The sequence below is a fragment of the Microcebus murinus genome, chromosome 17, assembly GCF_040939455.1.
Source record: "Microcebus murinus isolate Inina chromosome 17, M.murinus_Inina_mat1.0, whole genome shotgun sequence".
NCBI lineage: Eukaryota > Metazoa > Chordata > Mammalia > Primates > Cheirogaleidae > Microcebus > Microcebus murinus.
Window position 1 is genome coordinate 46,419,834 of NC_134120.1, and position 21,250 is coordinate 46,441,083.

Below are 21,250 nucleotides of genomic sequence, written 5' to 3' on the forward strand. Positions count from 1 at the left end.
CTATGAAAGTTTTAGATGCAAAGCCTCTGGATTGCACCTAAAATTGTTAATAACTAATTTCATGGTTAGAGTACCACTTATACTTCCACAAGGGACACACAAGAACGTTGGCATAACACTTAATCACTTGTGTTGTCAACTATGAGTTGGTCAGCACCTCTCCCTCCCTCCCTTGCCTGTGTCTCATGATGATAACTGGGGCACCTTTGCTAAAGCCTGAATCTTGATTTCCTTTTTCAGAGCAAAATTTATCTTCACGGTGTATTTGCTGGTATTATTAAAATTGTATTACTGCTTATTAACATTTTAGTATCTTTTCATTATTTTCAGGTACAACTGGTTATTTATGTATCCTCTTCTCCCTTTTAGGTAAGGCAACTGTTTTATTATTCTTTAATCCCTTATATGAGTGGTTTTTAAAATATTGCAGTCATCAGTCACTGGAACCCTGTCTTAACAGCATCTAATCAGATTCTTAGACCATAATACATTTGATAAATTTTTGTTAGAATGACGTATACATTAACTTTTAGCACTGTAGTTTGAAAAATCATATTTCACAGTCCCAAGATCTAATGGCAGAAAAATGGAATCGATCAAATTACTAAAATAATATCGTAGGAGAGACATGTAGTTTTGTCATTAATGTAATAATGGCTAATCTTTCAATGCCAGGAGCAAATCGCCAACTTTTTTCTTTCTTGAATACCTAGTGACATGATTATCTTTCATTTATTTTAAAGAGAAACGGTGTCTCCTCTTAGGTCACAGCCTCTATCTAAATCTTCCGGACAAGTTAGACTTTTTTCTGATCCAGGATCAGATCAGGTGGACTTAGCTGGGTATGGGCACATGGCAAGAAGTGTCCCTAAATAAATTTAGCCTTATTATCATTGCTATTGTTGCTAACATATTCTAATAATCATTTCCATCTTGAAAAAAACAGAAACAATTGACTAGCTCACCAGAATTTCACATAAATTTGAAAGACGTCTGCTGAGCAGACCTTCTTTTCAACTTGTGGTTGAGTGGACACTGGGAAAGCACATATGGTAGGAAGTTTGCATATCAGACAGCTCAAATGGTATTTCTCAAAAACAAGTGAACTGGAAAACAATCCTCTTAAAATACTTTCCTTCTTGCCTAAGATATAAGTGAGACTGGTTCTGAGTAATTTTCTCAAATATTATCTGCAGTGATCTTTTCAGTTACAGCCCTCCAGCCCTTCAGCCACTTGGAAACATTAGGTCCCACCTGGAGTCTCATCCTGACCTTAGGGCCTGGGCCTGTGCTCTCTACTGGAGGAATTTTTAGAAACCTTAGCCTAGTAGTTTATCTGCTATCAGGTCTGCCATTGTGCTGATCCTGACCTGATACTGTAACCTAGTTTCAGGCACTAAGATTTTATCTGGTTATTTGTAACCAAGCCCCTATCTTGTATTCATCTGTTTTAATCCACAATCTTACCTTGGACCTTACTTTGTATCCCAGATGGTACATGACCCCTATAATGTTCTGTGGGCTTAAAGCCCTCTCCTGGACTCGTCTTCATGAGGGTGTCCCCAGTACTAGCCTGACCTGATAGCTCTGATGCAGACATCCCTCATGTCTGAATTTCTACTTATTGCCTGCTGTCAGTCTCCCCTAGAATCAGATCCTATGTTTGAGATAAATTCCCTACCAATTTTCAGTTCCTTTCTCCATCCCCTGCCTAACACTGGCAGGACTGTTGGGACTTGGGTCCTGGCCAACCACAGACTAAGCCATCTCAACGCTGAGTTCTAATTCTAATAGTAACTCAAGTAATACTTTTACTTTGAAATATCTCTATTCAAACCAGCCAACAGTAAGCTTAAAAATGCCTCATTAAATATACACCTGCTGCTTGAAATGCCAAAAGAAAATACCCCATACCTGTCTGAGTGAATCCTGATTTGTATCCATTAGTTGTCCCATTTTCTGGCGTCACAGTTGATGACACTGAAGAGTTTGGTTTAACAGAGTGGCAAGAAGCAGAGGATTGTCGGCTTCTACATTCTGGAAAGGAGTAAAAAAAAAAATCACATTATATGAAGAGACCAGTATTCTGTCAAAACAAGTGATGGGAATACAATCCATACAATCTCTAAAATAACTGCTTCTCCTTAAGTGACAGCCACTTTTCTAATCAGAGATCCCCTTCCTCTAAATCTGACTCCAACAGAACGTCCAGGCTTGTGAACACAGTTCTTTTTCTCTAAGGCCAGATGTCGTGTTGGGAAGGCAAAGGATTACAAAGAGTGATCAGACCTTGGTTCCCCACAGACTAGTTCCCAGGGGGAAAATACTCATAACCAACACGGTCATGCTAGTTTTATGGGTAGAACAGAAGCTAAAATATTAGTAATTTATAAAAACCCAAAAAGCTTTCCATATACCAGTTAACCTCCTATCCAGGGATGACTTAAGTGTAGAGCAGTAATGTAGGGTCTGTCGAGGCTGCCTTCAACCTTCTCTTCTCAACCTTAATTTATGTCCAAAAACAGAAGCAAAGAAAAACATATAGGCAATAGAGAAAAATTAGAAATGCCCAAATTAATATCATTCCTAGCTCTTGTTAAAAGAGATAAATATTCAACGTCATTACTGAATATGTAATACCAAGCTTCATGTTATTAGGTTGGTGCAAAAGTAATTGCAGTTTTAGCATTGTCGAAATTTTCCATTTGATATTAGAATACATTCCTTTCCTTTTTTTTTTTTTTTTTTTTTTTTTGAGACAAAGTCTCACTCTGCCTGGGCTAGAGTGCTGTGGCGTCAGCCTAGCTCACAGCAACCTCAAACTCCTGGGCTCAAGCAATCCTTCTGCCTCAGCCTCCTGAGTAGCTGGGACTACAGGCAGGCACCACCATGCCCGGCTAATTTTTTCTATATATTTTTAGTTGGCCAATTAATTTCTTTCTATTTTTAGTAGAGACAGGGTCTCACTCTTGCTCAGGCTGGTCTCGAACTCCTGAGCTCCAACGATCCTCTCGCCTCGGCCTCCCAGAGTGCTAGGATTACTTACAGGCGTGAGTCATCAAGCCCGGCCGGAATACATTCTTAAATGTGGTTATGTTCTACATCATTTTAATGCACATTTCTCACTTTCTGTTTTTTTGCTAATGACTTATTACTTGCTGTTTATTTTATATTTATTTTAGACTATGGAAATGATGTTAGACAAAAAGCAAATTTGAGCAATTTTCTTATTTGAGTTCAAAATGGGTCATAAAGCAGTAGAGACAACTCGCAACATCAACAACGCATTTGGCCCAGGAACTGCTAATGAACATACAGTGCAGTGGTGGTTGAAGAAGTTTTGCAAAAGAGATGAGAACCTTGAAGATGAGGAGGAGTGCAGTGGCCGGCCATCAGAAATTGACAACGACCAACCGAGAGCAATCATTGAAGCTGAACCTCTTAGAACTATACGAGGAGTTGCCGAAGAACTCAGTCTCGACCATTCTATGGTTGTTCAGCATTTGAAGCAAATTGGAGAGGTGCAAAAGCTTGATAAGTGTGTGCCTCATGAGCTGACCAAAAATTTAAAAAAATCATCGTTTTCAAGTGTCGTCTTCTCTTATTGTACACAACAACGAACCATTTCTTAATCTGATTGTGATGTGTGACGCAAAGTGGATTTTATAAAACAACTGGTGACAACCAGCTCAGTGGTTGGACCAAGTGAAAACTCCAAAGCACCTCCCAAAGCCAAAGTTGCACCAAAAAAAGGTCCTGGTCACTGTTTGGTGGTCTGATCCACCAGAGCTTTCTCAATCCTGGAGAAACCATAATATTTGAGAGTAGTGTGCTAGGCAAATTCAGGAGCTACACTGAAAACTGCAAGGCCTGCAGCCGCATTACTCAACAGAAAAGGCCCAATTCTCCACAATAACACCTGACCGCAGGTCGCACAACCAAAAAGTTGAATGAATTGGGCTACGAAGTTTTGCCTCTTCTGCCATATTCACCTGACCTCTCGCCAAACAACTACCACTTTTTCAAGCATCTCGACAACTTTTTGCAGGAAAAACACTTCCATAACCAGCAGGATGCAGAAAACGTTTTCCAAGAGTTTGCTGAATACCGAAGCACGGAGTTTTACGCTGCAGGAACAAACTTATTTCTCGTTGGCAAAAACGTGTTGGTTGTAATGGTTCCTATTTTGATTAATAAAGATGTGTTTGAGCCTAGTTATAATGATTTAAAATGCATGGTCCAAAACTACAGTTACTTTTGCACCAATCTAAATAACTAAGCCAATATTAATGGGGCTCAGATACGCTCTTTAACAGTACTTTGTACTGATTCTGGAAGATAGTGAATACTATGACAGCCTGTGAGACTGTAATTTCCAACTAAATTATACTAGTCTCCAAAAGTAGTATGTAAAAAAAGAATATAAATGGTTGCATGTGACAAAGCTAATTATAGAGGGCAGCCTTTTAGAGAGTTTCCAAGTTTATCAGGTACATACAAGGGCTGGAGGCAGTTTTCTATAACCTTCTATGCTATGACTTCCTGTGAAGAGCTACTGTATTTTGGCCTAAAAGGATATGTCCACATTATGTGTATTATATGTTTGTGTATGTGTGTATATATATAAATAAATTCCAATTCCAAAATAGCAACTGTTACAAACATGAGGCTTCTTTCACAAATGTTATTCTCTATTACAAAGATGAATTGTCATTGAGCACTAAATGAGAAGTTAAAAATATTTTATGCAATGGAATCAAAAGCTAATGAAGGAAGTTAAAATGTGGGGAGGTTATCTATCCTATCTTTTATTAGGATTTTATTAGGATTCATAACATTAAGAATGATTTTTCTAGAGGAAAGTCCTTTCTTAGGACAAAAAGTTAGCTATAATTCACCAGCTTATGATTCAGTGGTCACAAGCTTGAAGTTCTGATGTCCTGTCTTGGAACATATAGCCATTTCCTAAGGTTTTAAATTGTGCTGTTTGAAATGAAAGCAAGAGAAATTATGGCAAATGACTCACAGACAAATCTGTGGCTCTAAGTTGGATTTATTATGCTATTTTTCATAAGAAAAAATCTTGTATGGACAACAAATAGAAATAGTAAAGATAGTTATATGGAGAAAAAAAATCTCAGCATCTAAGAAATTGATCAACAGGAATTAGATTCTTCTCTGCATTAGAACAATGAATAGAACTTGTGGCCATTCCTATCAAACACATGAAGAAGTTAAGTTTCAACTGGATTCATTTCTGCAAATAAATTGTTCCTAATGTAAAAGAAACAAAACTTTGCCAACTTAATGGTGCATTTTCCCAGGTATGATGAAGAAAGCACTGTTCATGCTAAACATGCTGACTTGAGAATTACCAAAGAAATTAAACAGAGTAAAAAGAGCACCTGACAAAGGACCTGACACTCCTAGGTCCTCTCTAAATGATGGGATAAGTAGAGAATCCATTTTTTTCCCTTGAGAGCTGCACCCCCTTCCCAAGAGACAAATACAGAGACATATACATTCTTATACAGGAATAGTCCCTGTTAAAAACAGTACGTAGCAAATCAAATAACCTACTGGAGGACTTTAAAGTTTTGCATAGCCTCCTGAACTTGAAATACTTATCTTATCACACCTGAACTCTGAACCCCCTATGGGTAACTTGTCGTCATTGTATAATCTTCATTTCTTCCCCTTTCCCTCCTGAAGTTGACTACCTTTCCAGCAGATGAGAGGTCCCTTCGACAGTACACCCTGGGAGCTTCTGACTAGGTAGTACTTTAAGTGCTTCTGCTTCTTTGGCTGGGTGGTGAGCTTCAAGTTAATGTGGTTGGAAAATTCCGTGAAATACCGAAATCCTCTTTCTCCACAGCCAATACAGTTTCCAGAAAACCCTGAAATGAGGAAAACTAACGTTACTGGCGGCCTTGTAAGTTGACACAATACTTTTACATATAAAAGGCATAGAAACAGGTCACATTCTTTGATCCAATAATGTCTTAATTCCCAGGGATTCAAGGTGGAAAAAAACAGGCACCAAAATGTTTTTAGCAGAGTTATTTTATAATAGTGAAAGACTAGAAATAATTTAAATGCTGCTCTAAACGGATAATGGTTAAGGAAATAGAACAGATAGTATTTATATAATATACATAATATAAGAAAAAGTTTGATTCTAGAGATGTCCGTTACTTCTTCTCCACATATGCTCTTCTTAGATAACCTGCAGGTCCTAGGGCTGGTTCTCTTTCCTGTCCACCACATGAACTTGCTTCCATGGCCACTGCTGAGGAGACTGTGGACCATTATTTGGCCTAATCTGGGACAAAGTCTCTCTCTCGGAATTTTGAAATCAACACAAAAAGTCAGCCAGATGATATTGGATCCTGGATTTATAAGGTTTTGTAAAATTGGAATTTGAATTGGGGCTATGTCAGCCACATGTAAGCTAAAGTGTGGAAACAAAGAACTGTGAAGAGGAAGCTGATCTGCAGAGAGGAGAGCAGAGCATGGGCCAGGATGTGCAAATTCAGGGCTTTCCATTTCTGTGGTATCTAGCTATACTTTCTGACATGGGTTCCATTTCCTCTTTTAACACTTCTTTATTCAAAGTAGCATATTATTCCTTTGATCTAACATGCAAACAAGTCCTCATCTAGATGAATCAAACAAAATAAAAGTTCAGTGACCTGGTTGGTGCAAGGGACATAGAAAGAAGAAATGGAGAAGGCTGGGAGGATGAAAAGCCATGCCTTGCTTTATTGAAAATCAACCTTTCAGTCTACCTTGGTACACAGAGTGAAAGGCAAACAGTAAGAAAGTTAGTTCCTCTAGTTATATCTGATGAGGACATAACACATTTACTGTCGCAGAGATGAACAGGACAAAAAAGTTGCATATAAGAAGGGACATTCCATAAACTAAATTCACTGATAAAGTGACCCCCTCTTTCCAAACCCCTAAACCAACCTGTTATATAATTAACAAAGATATAAGGAGAGAAGAAAAAGGCCAGAAGGATTAAAGACAGACTATCTCACATTATCCCAATCTCAGAATGCTGACAATCAATTCAAAGCATTTAGAAGTGGGCAGTCCAATTTATTATTATTCAATCAACAATTATTTACTGAGCATCTACCTATATGCCAGGCATTTTGCTAAACACTGGAGAAACAATGTGAAGAAAAAATAGTCATAACCTCTGGTCAATCACATAGAATTAATAGTTTATTACTGTCACTTTATAGAAATGTAAACATCACTATAATGTTATAAATTACTTAAATATATTCAGAGATGGAGTGTAGTTGAGAGCATTTGGACATTTGTCCAATACCTTAAAGCTCTAGGCCAAAAAAAAAAAAAAAAAAACAGCTTGTCAATGGCTGCCTAATTCACCAAGTTCCTGAAGTCATCCATCCATCTATCTATCCATCCATCCAACAAATACTTGTATTCTACTATGTGCTAGGAGGCACTGTTTCAAGTACCAGCTTTTTAGCACTAAACAAAGCCCTTGCCTTTGTGGAAATTACATTCTGGTGTGATCGCCATGCCTTGATAAAAAATTGCCTGACCTGTGAGGCAGGTATACCATACCCAAAACATGGTAAAAAGCTTTTAAGAACCTTTTAGCCAAAATAATTAAGAACAGTGACAAAAAATGAGGATTAACTGATAGGTCCAAGTAGTTCAGAAAAAATTAGTGTGAGAATTAGAATTAACAAACTACTAAGATTTTCAATCTTTTCCTCTGTCTGTTCTCCAGGGTAAAAAGCAAGAATGTGAAGAAGAAGAAAAATAATGGGGTCTAGATAATCTGCAAAGAAGAAAACCTTCACATTACTGATAAGTTAACAATATGAAAGTGTTATAATCCTAAAGTCCATTTTTGAAACTCCATATCATTTCAACATTAGCCGTGGTTCAAGGGAGATTTATCTGCTCAAAGTTCTCGCTATTATTGAACACAAAAAATAACACCTCTTACAGCCCAGTTACCTTTCTAGTTTTTCTGGCAATCAAGTCTTCCAATTGCATGGTAGATTTGGGGTATATGCACTGCCAACTGGATCAATATATTTTTTAATCAACTCCCCCACAGTCTTTGGAATCTGTATAATTTATATAAAAATTTAGACAAATTGATATTGGAGTCCACAGGGATTCTAAAATAGCTGAAGCTTAAAAATTTCCCCACTATATCTTCATGCATATTAAAATCATCCACCATAAGTAAGAAATGTTGGATGAATATTAGCTTTTGGACAATAGAGTACTGAACATGTAAAAATTGCAACACTGTGCTTATCTAAGAAAGACCTTCTACCATTTTGTTGCTGCACTATATTTTTACATGAGAAGTGGCTGTTGAAAACTTAAGTCCATTTGCAAGGCTAGAGAAAGTAAGCAAAGTTCCAAGTCTGTAAGGGTATCTAATAAGTGCAACAGCAAAATAACTATCATTTGAAGTGAAAGCATGATGTCCCAGGCACTGTGTTGGATGGGTGCTTTACAAACATTGTCTCATTTGATCTTTACAACACTACAAGATAGGGAATTATTGGCCCCATCATAGGAATCTGAGATTTCAAGTTCTTAAAACACTTGCTGGAGTTCTTAAAAGTACTAAGTAGCAATTCTGGGATTTAAACCTAGTTCTGATTCCAAAGCCCATGGTCTCTGGTCTCACCTTCCTGATTTCAAAGGATTATGAGATCTATTATTCTGATGGTGTTTTCTGTGTCCTTTCCATGATATGGTCTAAGAGGATTCTCTAGTCACAAAGAATCACTTACCAAAAAGGCCTTATGAGAGATTTTCAATGTCTGTAGTCAGAGCCACATTTTAACTGTTTCATTAGATGAGACTATGAAGCTTTTAAAATGCTAAAAAGTTTTCTAAAGTCATTCTGTCATAGGTTACTAGGTTGTACACTCTGTGAGGAAAAGAACTGAGACTTCTAAATTTTTTGCCCCTATATTATAGCCTAGCTTGATTTCTGTTATACAATACATTGTGAATAAATACAAATGAATGAATGAACAAATGAATAATTGGAACTTCTTTGCTAATTTAGTCCAATGTATATGATTTATCATTAAAATTCTATATCAGGCCGGGCGCTGTGGCTCACGCCTGTAATCCTAGCTCTTGGGAGGCCGAGGCGGGCGGATTGCTCAAGGTCAGGAGTTCAAAACCAGCCTGAGCAAGAGCGAGACCCCGTCTCTACTATAAATAGAAAGAAATTAATTGGCCAACTGATATATATATATAAAAAAAAAAATTAGCCGGGCATGGTGGCGCATGCCTGTAGTCCCAGCTACTCGGGAGGCTGAGGCAGAAGGATCGCTCAAGCCCAGGAGATTGAGGTTGCTGTGAGCTAGGCTGACGCCACGGCACTCACTCTAGCCTGGGCAACAAAGCGAGACTCTGTCTCAAAAAAAAAAAAAAAAAAAAAAAATTCTATATCAAACCATCTGTTAAATTTTACTCAAAAAATAAAATGAACATACTCTTTTTTTATGAGAGCCTTAAGGAAAATGAAAATTATCACTTCTTTTCCTATGAACCAAGAGAAGTCTTTGAAATATAATTTAAGGAACCTTTATAAAGCATATGCAGGGTCACTTTCTGATTCAAAATATTGATCGATGTATTTCTAGACTTTCTGATGACATTCTATAACTAGGAAGATTGTGTCAAATTAAACAAACAAATACACCTCATGATCAATACAATATCTGAATTCTTTGCCCTCTTCTCTCTTTTTCCTTTTCCCTGATATTTGTGCCTAAAACATCTATCTGATTCCATCTACAGTAAAAAAAAATTCTGAGAAATGAAAACAATTCGAAGGCTGACATGCTGTGTCACATGCCTGTAATCTCAGCTCTTTGGGAGGCCAAGGCAGGAGGATTGCTTGAGGCCAGGAGTTTGAGACCAACCTGAGCAAGAGCAAGACCCTGCCTCTACAAAAAATAGAAAAATTAGCTGGGCATGGTGGTATGTGCCTGTAGTCCCAGCTACTTAGGAGGCTGAGGCAGGAGGGTTGCTTGAGCCCAGGCATTGAGGTTGTAGTGAACTATGATGATACCACTGCACTCCAGCGTGGGCAACAGAGTGAGATCCTGTCTCAAAAAGTATATAAATAAATAACTGTAGAGAAGCATAGCAGTAAAAAAAAGCAACAGATCTCATGTTCCCTCTTATCTTTTTAATTATTTAAAAGAATCAAAAATAAATCCATTTTTGTTATTTCCCAGGATTAGGGAAGCTATGTTGTAAAAAAGCCCAAATTCTAATACCAGAAAGTAAAACAATTCTGAGATAAAGTTATACATTTTACATCTCATGTATATATGTATACATATAAATTCAATCCTAGTTATTTTGAGTGAATTAATGTTAAATATAAAATAAGAATCACATCAAACAAGTACATTCCACAGACCCATTCAGTCTATAAAAAAAAAAAAAAAACAAGTACAGATAGGAATAATGGGTGGTATGAAAAAACGACAAATAAGTTACAAAGTAGATAATCCACAGATGAATAATTGAGAGTTGACTTGACATCAGGTCCAAATCAATGACTCTAGACAGTAAATTCTACTTTATTTTATAAAATATTAATTTTTGATTAATTGCATGCTATCTTAATGTCTCATCAAAAAATCTTTTAATTAAGGCAAGTGTTTTGAGAATAAATAATAAAAAATAAATTTTAAGAAGTTACTAAAAGAAAAAAATTTTTATAATTATACTATATACTCTCCAAGTAATTCTGTGATATATTTTTTAAAATTCTGTGATAATTTTAAATAAATGTGTATTTTAACTCCCTCATCTTGAAAGGAATTCTATAGGCATGAAATACTTACCTAAAAGTGCATTTTTTCCATGATCATCTGGCAGAAATCGCTTGTCTACGGCACAAACTAGGATGTGTTCGGGAAGATTGGGAGACTTGGCTCCCACCAGGAGGAATCCCGCTGGGATGTCGATTTGTTCCATACACAATGATACCAAACGCAAATCCTTGCCTGCTTGACAAAAACCTAAAAACCAGTAAAAACAAAAAAAGGGACACAATGAAATGTTCAGTGAGATTTTATCTCCTTATCAACCATTTGGAGAGGAGATTAATCCATGGGAATTACTATCAAGAACTAAAACATTTTTATACTAAAATTAAGGCCTATATACCCCAACCAGAAGATAAATGTATTATATGTGCCCCTCTGAACAGAGCTGAACAAACACTAAAATGAGATATTTCCATCAGTTTTGGCCAAAATAACCTTGTATTTTCTGGTCCACAAGTAAGGCAATGATAAATACACAGCAAACCTTGAAAAATGCATTTAATTTTTACATGCACATAATCTAGTAATTTTTACTACCAGTGCAAACTCCTTCTCTAAATGGGGACTGTCAGAATACGGATACTCTCCATTTCACAGGAGAAAAGACTGAAACTCAGAGTTTGCTGACTCATAAATGAACAGGCCAGAACTAGAACTCGGACCTGTTAGGTCACTTCACTAGATAGGACATGACATGACAAGACATGACAAAATCTTACATAATCACTTTGTATACCATAATGTATTATATTAATTCATTAGTTCTTAACTTATTAAATACGTGCAACAGATGCTGTCCTAGGCCTGGAGATACAGAATTGAACAAAATTAATTTATCTTCCTCCAAGAACTCACATAGTAGTCAATTGGAAGAATGTGTAAGGAACCAAGAATCACAAAGACGATATAGAGGACAACTACTGTTCTGCTGCACATCTTCTAGAATATGACCCTCTCTGTACTCTAACCACGTGATTCCCCTGGACAGTTGTGATACTCCGGATTGATGTGCAGCTGGTACCTGACCCGAGCTGGGCCACTTTGATATCCCACCTTTCTGGTTATAGTTGATTGGTCCAGCAGTGGACACCTGACATAAACAAAGCCAATCAAAACTTTTCCCCTAGCTCTGGATACAGATATGGGGAAAGCATGGCTCAGTTCACTCTGCAGCAGCCCTGTTCCTCAACCTGTGAGGAAGGTCTGTCAGCAGAGACAGGAGGCTGAGGGAGACTGTTCCGCAGTGTCTGGATCCGTGAAGCCCAACTGTATCTGCCTTTGCCATGGTTTGGCTGTGGAACCTTTTGCTTTGGAATTCTTACAGTAATATCTTCATTTTACCTAAGTTAATTTCAGTTGGGTTTCTGTCACTTGCAACCAAGAGAAGCTGAATAAAAGTATAACATACACTATTTCGGGGAATTTTTGAAGCATAAAGGACAGATGCCTACCTCTTCACACACAAATCTAGTGAGGAGCACCAAAATCACTGCCCAGTACAAAGTAGGCAAGAACCATGCCCGATGCTTCTAGCATCAGTTCATATTATGACTTTTAACCAAATGCCAACAAATAATTTAATGCCATCAGTTAGTATACGAGAAGTAAAAAAGAAAATGTTATCAAAACATTGGATGAAGTTGTGGTGCATTTTAAATCTACCATATGATTTGGATCGTCAAACCTCAAAAGCAAGCATAATAAAATTGGAAAAAGTCCATAGAAGACACTAAATGATAAAGATGGGCCAAGCACAGTGGCTAATGCCTGTAATCCCAGTACTTTGGGAAGCCAACACTGGAGGACAGCTTGAGGCCAGGAGTTCAAGACCAGCCTGGGCAACCTAGCGAGACCCCTGACCATACCTACAAAAAATAAAAAATTAGCCAGGTGTAATGACATGTACCTGTAGTCCCAGCTACTCAGGAGGCTGAGGCAGGAGGATTGCTTGAGCCCGAGAACACGAAGCTGCAGTGAGCTATGATTACACCAATGTACACCCTAGCCTGAGTGACTGAGCAAGACCCTGTCACTAATTAATAAATAGATAGATAGATAGATAAATAGATAGCTAAAGACAATGGGGCTCAACCATTACAAGCTTGTGGATTGTCTTTTAACATTAAAAAAGTAAATTTAACTCTTAGAGTTTATGAATTAAGAAAAATATTAAAAAGTTATTATGAAATCTTTACCAATTTTAAATGAATCTGCATTTTATTATTCATAATATCATCTAGATTTATTTGAAAAAGTCAGTTATATACATGAGTCATGTTACTTATTCGGTTTACAAACATTCTTTTGAGCCTATGGATACATGGAACCCCTTGAAAAAAATCCGCTGTTCCTACACCCTCTAAGGGACAGGGCTCACAGGTTTGGAAATTGGGAATTGATGATGATGATAATGGCAGCTAAAATTTAAGCAGCATTTACCATAATCCAGGTACAGTGTTAAACACTGTATAGATTATCTTATTCAATCCTCAACTCTAGTGTTACAGCGGGTGGTCCCGAGGACAAACTGAGCAGCACACGGAGAGTCGGAGAATCAAAGTTTATTTGCCGGCGGGCTCAGAGGGTCCTCACCACCAAATTCTGAACACCGCCTACCTGATTTTTCCCACTTTCATTAAGTTGGGATGGTCCGAGGGGTGCGGTATCAGATGTAGGTTAGTTGATGTGCCAGGTAATAATAGGTTAATATTATGTTGAAGCACTAGGCAATAGACTAGTTGATGGGTAACAGGTTAGTATTATGCTGATGTTGGTCTTCTGAGAGTGGTGGGGGTCTACGGTGCCTGATGAGCCAAGTAATAGATGGGGGTTTCCCTTATCACTGGTAGGTACGACCTTCTCCTTTTCATAGATGGAGATATTGAGGCTCAGAAAGATTAGGGAACGTGACCAGGTTACACATGAGTTCAGTAATAGTCCGTGATGTACGATGGGATGTACATGGGAAGTCTGCTATATAAGAACAGACAAAAAGCACAGTATTCAACTTGGCAAAAGAAAAGCTAAGAATGTTTATAATCCAACTATGAGGGGTTAGCACAGACTTTTTCATCAAATTGCCAGAAGGAGCACTAATTTATTTTTAATCAAAGGAATTACTAATTTGCACATACACAGTAAACCTACAAACATATTTCCCCTAAAAAGTAGCACCTTTATTAAAAGTACATCTTGCTCTAAAAGGCAGAACATATAAAATATTTTCCCAAAGGCATAAATTCAGAGGTGAGAAGTTCATGATTGCCTGTTAATGGAAACCAGGAAGCTTGGGGAGCACTCTCTGTCACTGAGAAGTATAATAGCAGTGTACCCTTGCTACAACTGTGACTCATTCTCTATCAGAAAGAGTGGAATAGATAGAACCATAAGTCTGAACCAATTTGCAAGTTATGTTATATGGAACTTCAAGATCATTTAACACAGTATTTATCAATAAGTGGTTATTAAATTTCCAGATGTTCCAAGATAGTTGGGAATTATAAGTGAAATTTAAATATAGTTATTAATTTCACCAAATTATTCTAATATCCTATTTTTTCCTTGCCCACTCCCTAATATCCTATTTTTAAAACAGAATGCTATAAGGGTTTTCCACCCAACACATATAGGGTTAGTGGAAACCAGTTAAGTGAACTCACTACTCACTCAGTCAACTCTGTATCATTGCATGGTTTTGATTATACAGTTTCTACTTGTTTTTCTTTTTAGTCACATGTATTAATAGGTTGCTTAATTCATATACATAATAGGCTGTTGGTTAAAGATGGGAAGCTCAGGGAATACTGTGCTAATAAACAGAAAAAGAGTAATTTTACAAATCCATCTAAATATGCTCTTTGCTAGATACAAAAGTGAAATTCATTCCACACCCTCACTCATCAAATTATAAGATTATATAAAATGCACCAATATGTTTGTTTCTAGAACACCAAAAAAACAAGGTAAAAGTTTAGTGATTATAATTCAAGTTGGCTTTTCATATATAAGAGGGAAAACACTATCTCTTTCAACAGCATGTTATTTACAGACAATTTCTTGCAAACAGCCTAAACTTTCTCATCATGTAGAGCAAAAACGCAAAAATTATAAAAATAAACTAGTATATCTTTTTAAAACTAAAATGTAGAAATTTCAAAATTTAGTTATTAAAAAAATTTTTTTAATGCTAGAAAACATTTGGCTTCCCTCCTCCCCAGCAAAGGAAGTACAATATTTTATTTTTCCTACACATCAATTTAAAGTAAATTAAATAGTAATTATTGAATGGTATAATGTAGACAATTTTTCTTATATAGCATGTATATCAAAGAATATATTAATATACTGATATAAAATAAATACTTTCTACTTAAAATCAAGCCTCACATGCCACGAAATGACAAAATTAGTTTCTAAATCCCAGAGGAGTTCACAAGATTATACATTACTATAAGAGAGATTTGTGAGTCAAAGATTGAGGAACACTAATGTATTTTAATCTCTTTAATATGTAAATGAAAAAAAGGCCCCAAAAGGTTAAGAAAATGGCCCAAGGTCAAAAACCAGGGGACCAGAAGTGGTGGGACCAGAACCCAGGCCTTTTAACTACAAATTAGCTGATCCTTCTACCTCATTAACACCTCTCTGACTCCACAAGAGGCAAGTGTGCCATTGTGTGAACATCACAGATTGGATCTGCACAAATCTAGATGGCATAGTCTACTACAAACCTTGACTATATGGCATAGCCTATGGCTCCTAGGCTAAAAACCTGCACAGTATGCTACTGCACTGAACACTGCAGGCAACTGTAACACAATGGCAAGTATTTGTGTAGCTAAACAAATCTAAGCATAGAGAAGGTATAGTGCAAATACAGTATAAAATATAAAAAGTGGTACATCTCTATAGGGTATTTACCATGGAGCTTACAGGACTGGAAGTTGCTCTAGGTGAGTCAGTGAGTGAGTGGGGAGTGAACGTGAAGGCGTAATTACTGTACATTACTATCTAGAGACATTACACATAACTGTACACTCAGGCTTCACCAAATTTATTAAAAAATTTTCTTTCTTCAATAATAAATTAACCTTAGCTTACTGTCACATTTTTACTTTATAAACTTTTTAATTATTTTAAACTTTTTGACTCTTACTAAGATTTTCTATTAAAATTTATTTTATTTTACTTTTTAAACTTTTTTGTTAAAAACTAAGACACAAACACACACATTCGCCTAGGCCTACACAGGGTCAGGATCATCAATATCACTATCTTCCACCTCCACATCTTGTCTCACTCGAAGGTTTTCGAGGGCAATAACATACATGGAGCTGTCGATTCCTGTGATAATGATGCTTTCTTCTGGAACACTTCCTAAAGGACCTGTCTGATGGTGTTTTACATTTAACTTTTTTTTTCTTTTAATAAGTAGAAGGAGTACACCCTAAAATAATTATAAATAGTATAATAAATATATAAGCCAGTAAGTAACCCAGTCATTTATTACCATTATCAAGTATCACGTGTACATAACTGTATGCGCTAGACTTTTGTACGACTGGCAGTATAGATTTGCTTATACCAGCATCACCACGTGAGTGATGCATTGCTCTCCGACATTATGTCACTACAACATCACCAGGTGACAGGCAGTTTTCAGCTCCGTCGTATATGCAGTCATTAACCGAACTGTTGTTATGAGGCACTTGCCTGTGTAACGTTCCACCTCCCCCCTGTCTGATGTAGGGTACTCTCCTATATAACTTCTTCCTTGCCTGTTTTTGCTAGATCCTATCGCCTGACTTCCCTGTCCCTTTTCAGATTAAATTCTGAGTGTCATTGATTCACCAGCCCCTGCCAGCCTTGGACCACGTCAGCATCCACCTATCTCATCCATGCTGATGAATCCTTAAAATTCCAGTTTTCGCAAGGCACAAAGGTAATCCATGCTTAGAGAGTGACATTTCTGATAAGATTTCTCAAACAATACTTTGCCGCAAGAGGACAATGAAGGGGGAAAAGTACAATTTTGGTTCTGGGCTAAAGATGGATGAGTCCAGAAGGCCCAGCTAGTGTGGGGAATGCCTGGAGAAAGTAGCACTTTCTAGGGAAGAGAGGTCATTTTGGAGCAACTTATACAGCAAAATGAGAACTACACAGTTCACTCAAAAGAAGAGGCGCAAATAGTTTAGAGCTTTCTCTCATATGATAATATGAGGACATCTAGAGGTCAAAAGTAAAAAATTATCAAACAACTGAATTCCAGGAGAAGCATGTTTTCTAGCCTCCTCTTAAAAATGTATTTCAAGAGGTACCTGTGACAATGAAAAGAAAAAAATGTACTATTTTATGCTAAAACAACAACAAAAAAAACCCTGCAATGATGAGTGTTTATAAAACTGGCAAAAGAACCCACTGAGAGAACTCCCAATGTCCAAAACTGGAACAATTTGAGCAACAATAAATAAATTAGTATTAGATTATAAATATCCATATTTATTTTATGTCCATAATGATATCAATAAATGACTGAATAAATCAATGCATGTGGGAAAAGAGGAAAATTCCCGTGTAGTAGAATTTCAAATAATTTATGAAGTCAGGGCTGGTAGCTCACACCTGCAGTCCCAGCACTTTGGGAGGCGGATGGGAATGGATTGCTTGAGCCCAGGAAGGAGTTGGAGGCTGCAGTGAGCTATGATGTGACTACTGCACTCCAGCTTGGGAGACAGAGTGAGACTCCCTCCTCTCTTTAAAAAACAAATAAATAAATAAATAAAATATTGAATAATGTACATAGATGTTCTGCCCTCAAGGATGTGGAGCTGACTCCCCACTCCTTAGGTGTGAGCTGGCATTCCTTCCACAGGATGGGGAGGGGGAGGAGAGGAGATAACACTGCCTCAGCTAGGTGACCAAGGTCAACATCAACAGTCATAAATCATGTTGATAGTATGTACCCCTGATATAATATGATGAAAATGGCACTTAACCTCTGTGATCTTCCTCCCCAAATCCCACAGCCCCAGGCTAATCAAGAGAAAAACATCAGACAAATTCCACTAGGGGTTTCCTACAATATACCTGAGCAATACTCCTAAAACTGTCAGGGTCATCAAAAACAAGGAAAGTCTGAGAAACTGTCACAGTTAAGAGGAGCCTAAGGAGACTTAACAATTAAATCTAATGTTATATCCTGGATAGGATCCTAGAACAGAAAAAAAGACATTAAGTAAAAACTAAGGAATTCAAACTATGCACTTCAATTGTTAAAATTAATAAAAATGTATCCATATTGACTCATTAATTACAACAAATGTACTATACTAAGATGTTAGTAATAGGTAAATCTGTGCAAGGATATATGGAAACCATACTATTTTTTCAATTTTTCCATAAATTTAAAGCTGTTCTTAAAAAATAAAGTCTATTTTATAAAATAAAATAGTCATATTTTATCTTGTTACCTTCTAGTTACTTGCCAACACAAACCACACAAGCAATTTAATTGAGAAGAGAGAATAGGAGAGAAAGGGAAGGCAGAGCTGAGTCTAACGTTGTTAGGAAGAAATCAATTCAAGGTCAACAATGGTTCCAAAGTCAAGGAAAAGTTCCTAGATTCAATTTGTAGTTATTCTGAAAATAAGTTCAAAAGGCCAAGGGTCTGGCCTTTTGTTGTAAAGTAAATATCTCTTTTCTGACTGTTTCCTCCAAATACTCATTGTTGGGATTCAGATCACCTAATTATACACAAAATATATCATCAGGGAGCCCCAAGAAAGAAAAATTATGCAAAGAGCAATATTTAATTTTTTTAAGATAGAAAATAAGCTGTGTGTGTCTGTAACAAAGAGTGGATAGCTACACGATCTATGAAATGTGATTGTATTTCAAGATCTATAGTATCCAAATATATGATGTGGCAGGTAGCTCTTTTCCCCACTATCAGAAATATATAAAATTGGCCGGGCGCGGTGGCTCACGCCTGTAATCCTAGCTCTTGGGAGGCCGAGGCGGGCGGATTGCTCAAGGTCAGGAGTTCAAAACCAGCCTGAGCAAGAGCGAGACCCCGTCTCTACTATAAATAGAAAGAAATTAATTGGCCAACTGATATATATATAAAAAATTAGCCGGGCATGGTGGCACATGCCTGTAGTCCCAGCTACTCGGGAGGCTGAGGCAGAAGGATCGCTCTAGCCCAGGAGTTTGAGGTTGCTGTGAGCTAGGCTGACACCACGGCACTCACTCTAGCCTGGACAACAAACCGAGACTCTATCTCAAAAAAAAAAAAAAAAAAAGAAATATATAAAATTATTAATCTAATAAAGATCAAATATTAAAATTCAATTAAAACCTCAGACTAAATGAAAAGAAACCTCAGTACTTCTGGAGGGTAATTCTGAATTACATCTAAAATAATTCTGAAAGACTGATGTAAACTTTCTGTTAGAGGCTACTACTGGAAGATCAGGTTAAGAGTACTCTAAGGAAGGATCTAAGCCTGTTTACTGTACACAGGAAAGAGAAGTAAGTTATTGACATGGGCATACAAATAATTCATTTGACAAACTTGCCTCCCGAAATAATTTCATTTTCTGAGAGTAATATGGAAATGTCGCCCTAAAACCAAGGCTCCTACAGAGCAAATGATTTTAATTTTTTAAACAAAGGTATGATGGAAGAAGGCCCTTCTTTATAAAGTTCATCTGCATTTCCCTAAGAAAATAGCCAAGGTTTTCACTTCACAGAAACAGATTTGCATTCTCCAATTATCTCCAACTTGAAGGTTACAGAGTAAGCTAAAAGGGGGAGGGGAAGTTTACTGAAACAGCTGTAAACACAAACTAAAGTAATCAAAGCAGTATTGGGAGGCCTAAAATTTGGTTGCCCTTTACCCCTTTAGACAATCAACTGCCTCCCAGCAGGGTAGGAACCTACACTATTCCAATAATTTACATAAGAAATTAGCAACCAAAATCTACATCTAAATGGTAACCCCCAGCAGCCCACCAGGTGTTAAGTATCTGCTTATCTAAATTGCCTCTAAAAATAGCTTTACCTTCCTTTAAGCCTTAGGTAAATAAAAGATTTCCCATGAAGGGAAGGTGGTATGCTGAAACAAGCCCAGGCAGCATACTGCCCTATTTCACCGCCATATTTTTAAGGAAAACTGTAGGGCTGTTCTCTCTTTGAATAAGGGAACTCTTAGAATTATCTTAGAATGAGACAAATTGAAAGGGCTATGTGTAAACTATACACTACCAAATTATAAACTTTTTGTTTTAAATGCCCACCCCCAGGTGAATTAAAACGGGAAAATGAATAATGGACATTAACTATAAGAGTCTAAAGTAACTGATGTAAAAATCAAAATGGAGGACTAGTGTTTGAGGTTGTCTTGGAATTTGAATCTTAAATGTGGGTGAGATAGTTCTCAGAAAAATGTTACCTCCTTTATCTTTAAAATGACTATTACCCTTCCCATGTACTTCTCATATTCTTGTGTTTTAAAGTTTGAGAAATACTGGCTAGCTCTAGATCACTGAGTTTATATCTTTGTGGGTACTAAACAGCTCCCCATATTTAATACACCAGTGCTGGGTTCCCCACAAGGCAAACTAAAAACACACCCTAGAGCACAGGAAAAACACGGGAATTCTCCTCATTTTTTGGTATCAAATGTGATATTTCAAAATGTCCTCTAAAGCTTCTACTCTGGTTCTATGTAACTCTCACATATAACAAGATTCTCAATGGGAATCCAACAATATTTTAAACATGATTTCAACGTTTACTTTGTTAATTGATAAATGAGTTGACTGCTGAACTAAATAAAAGGCATGAGGATGGATATAAAGCAAGTAAGAGGCAGCATTATGCTAGTCAATTTCCATACTTCCACAAGTTTAAAGGCCTGTATTACATCTATAATGAATAAATCACCATATATTAAGTCTGGGCAAAAAAACCCACAAACAATCATAAGTGGAAGCAAATACAAATGATGTGCTAGAGCCAGGCCTCACTCAGAGCAGTGGTAATAATTGCTAGAGGCCACCTGTAGTGAAGCAGGCACACAGGCCACTAAGAGAATTATTCAGGACTCCTCATCTCCTAAGTAGGGGATTTTTACTCCTTACTGTTTATCTGATTGGCAAAAAAAGAAACAAAAAGGAAAAAGTCAAGAGAAAATAAAACTCCCAAATAGTGCTATCTGATGAATTTCCATATTTGAATTTCTAGTTTATTCCAATTATTTGCACTTCAAGCTTTGTAAGGGGAATGTCCTGAGATTTTATTATTTTTCTTCCCCTCTCCCACCCCGACTCCCACAAGATTTTCATGCACTGAAATCATCCCAGGTTCAAGTCAGT

General features: G+C 37.0%; 1 protein-coding gene across 4 annotated transcripts in view; it reads right to left on the bottom strand.

Annotated features, from left to right (window-relative positions):
- GREB1L (GREB1 like retinoic acid receptor coactivator) overlaps positions 1-21,250 on the bottom strand; it is a 257,646-nt gene that overhangs the window by 103,048 nt on the left and 133,348 nt on the right. For all 4 annotated transcript variants that reach the window (XM_075993604.1, XM_075993603.1, XM_075993602.1 and 1 more), the window contains exons 5-7: positions 10,890-11,066; positions 5,721-5,897; positions 1,915-2,037 (exon numbers count right to left, since the gene is read on the bottom strand). In XM_075993604.1, the coding sequence (XP_075849719.1) occupies positions 1,915-2,037; positions 5,721-5,897; positions 10,890-11,066 (477 nt within the window). The remainder of the gene's footprint in view (positions 1-1,914; positions 2,038-5,720; positions 5,898-10,889; positions 11,067-21,250) is intronic.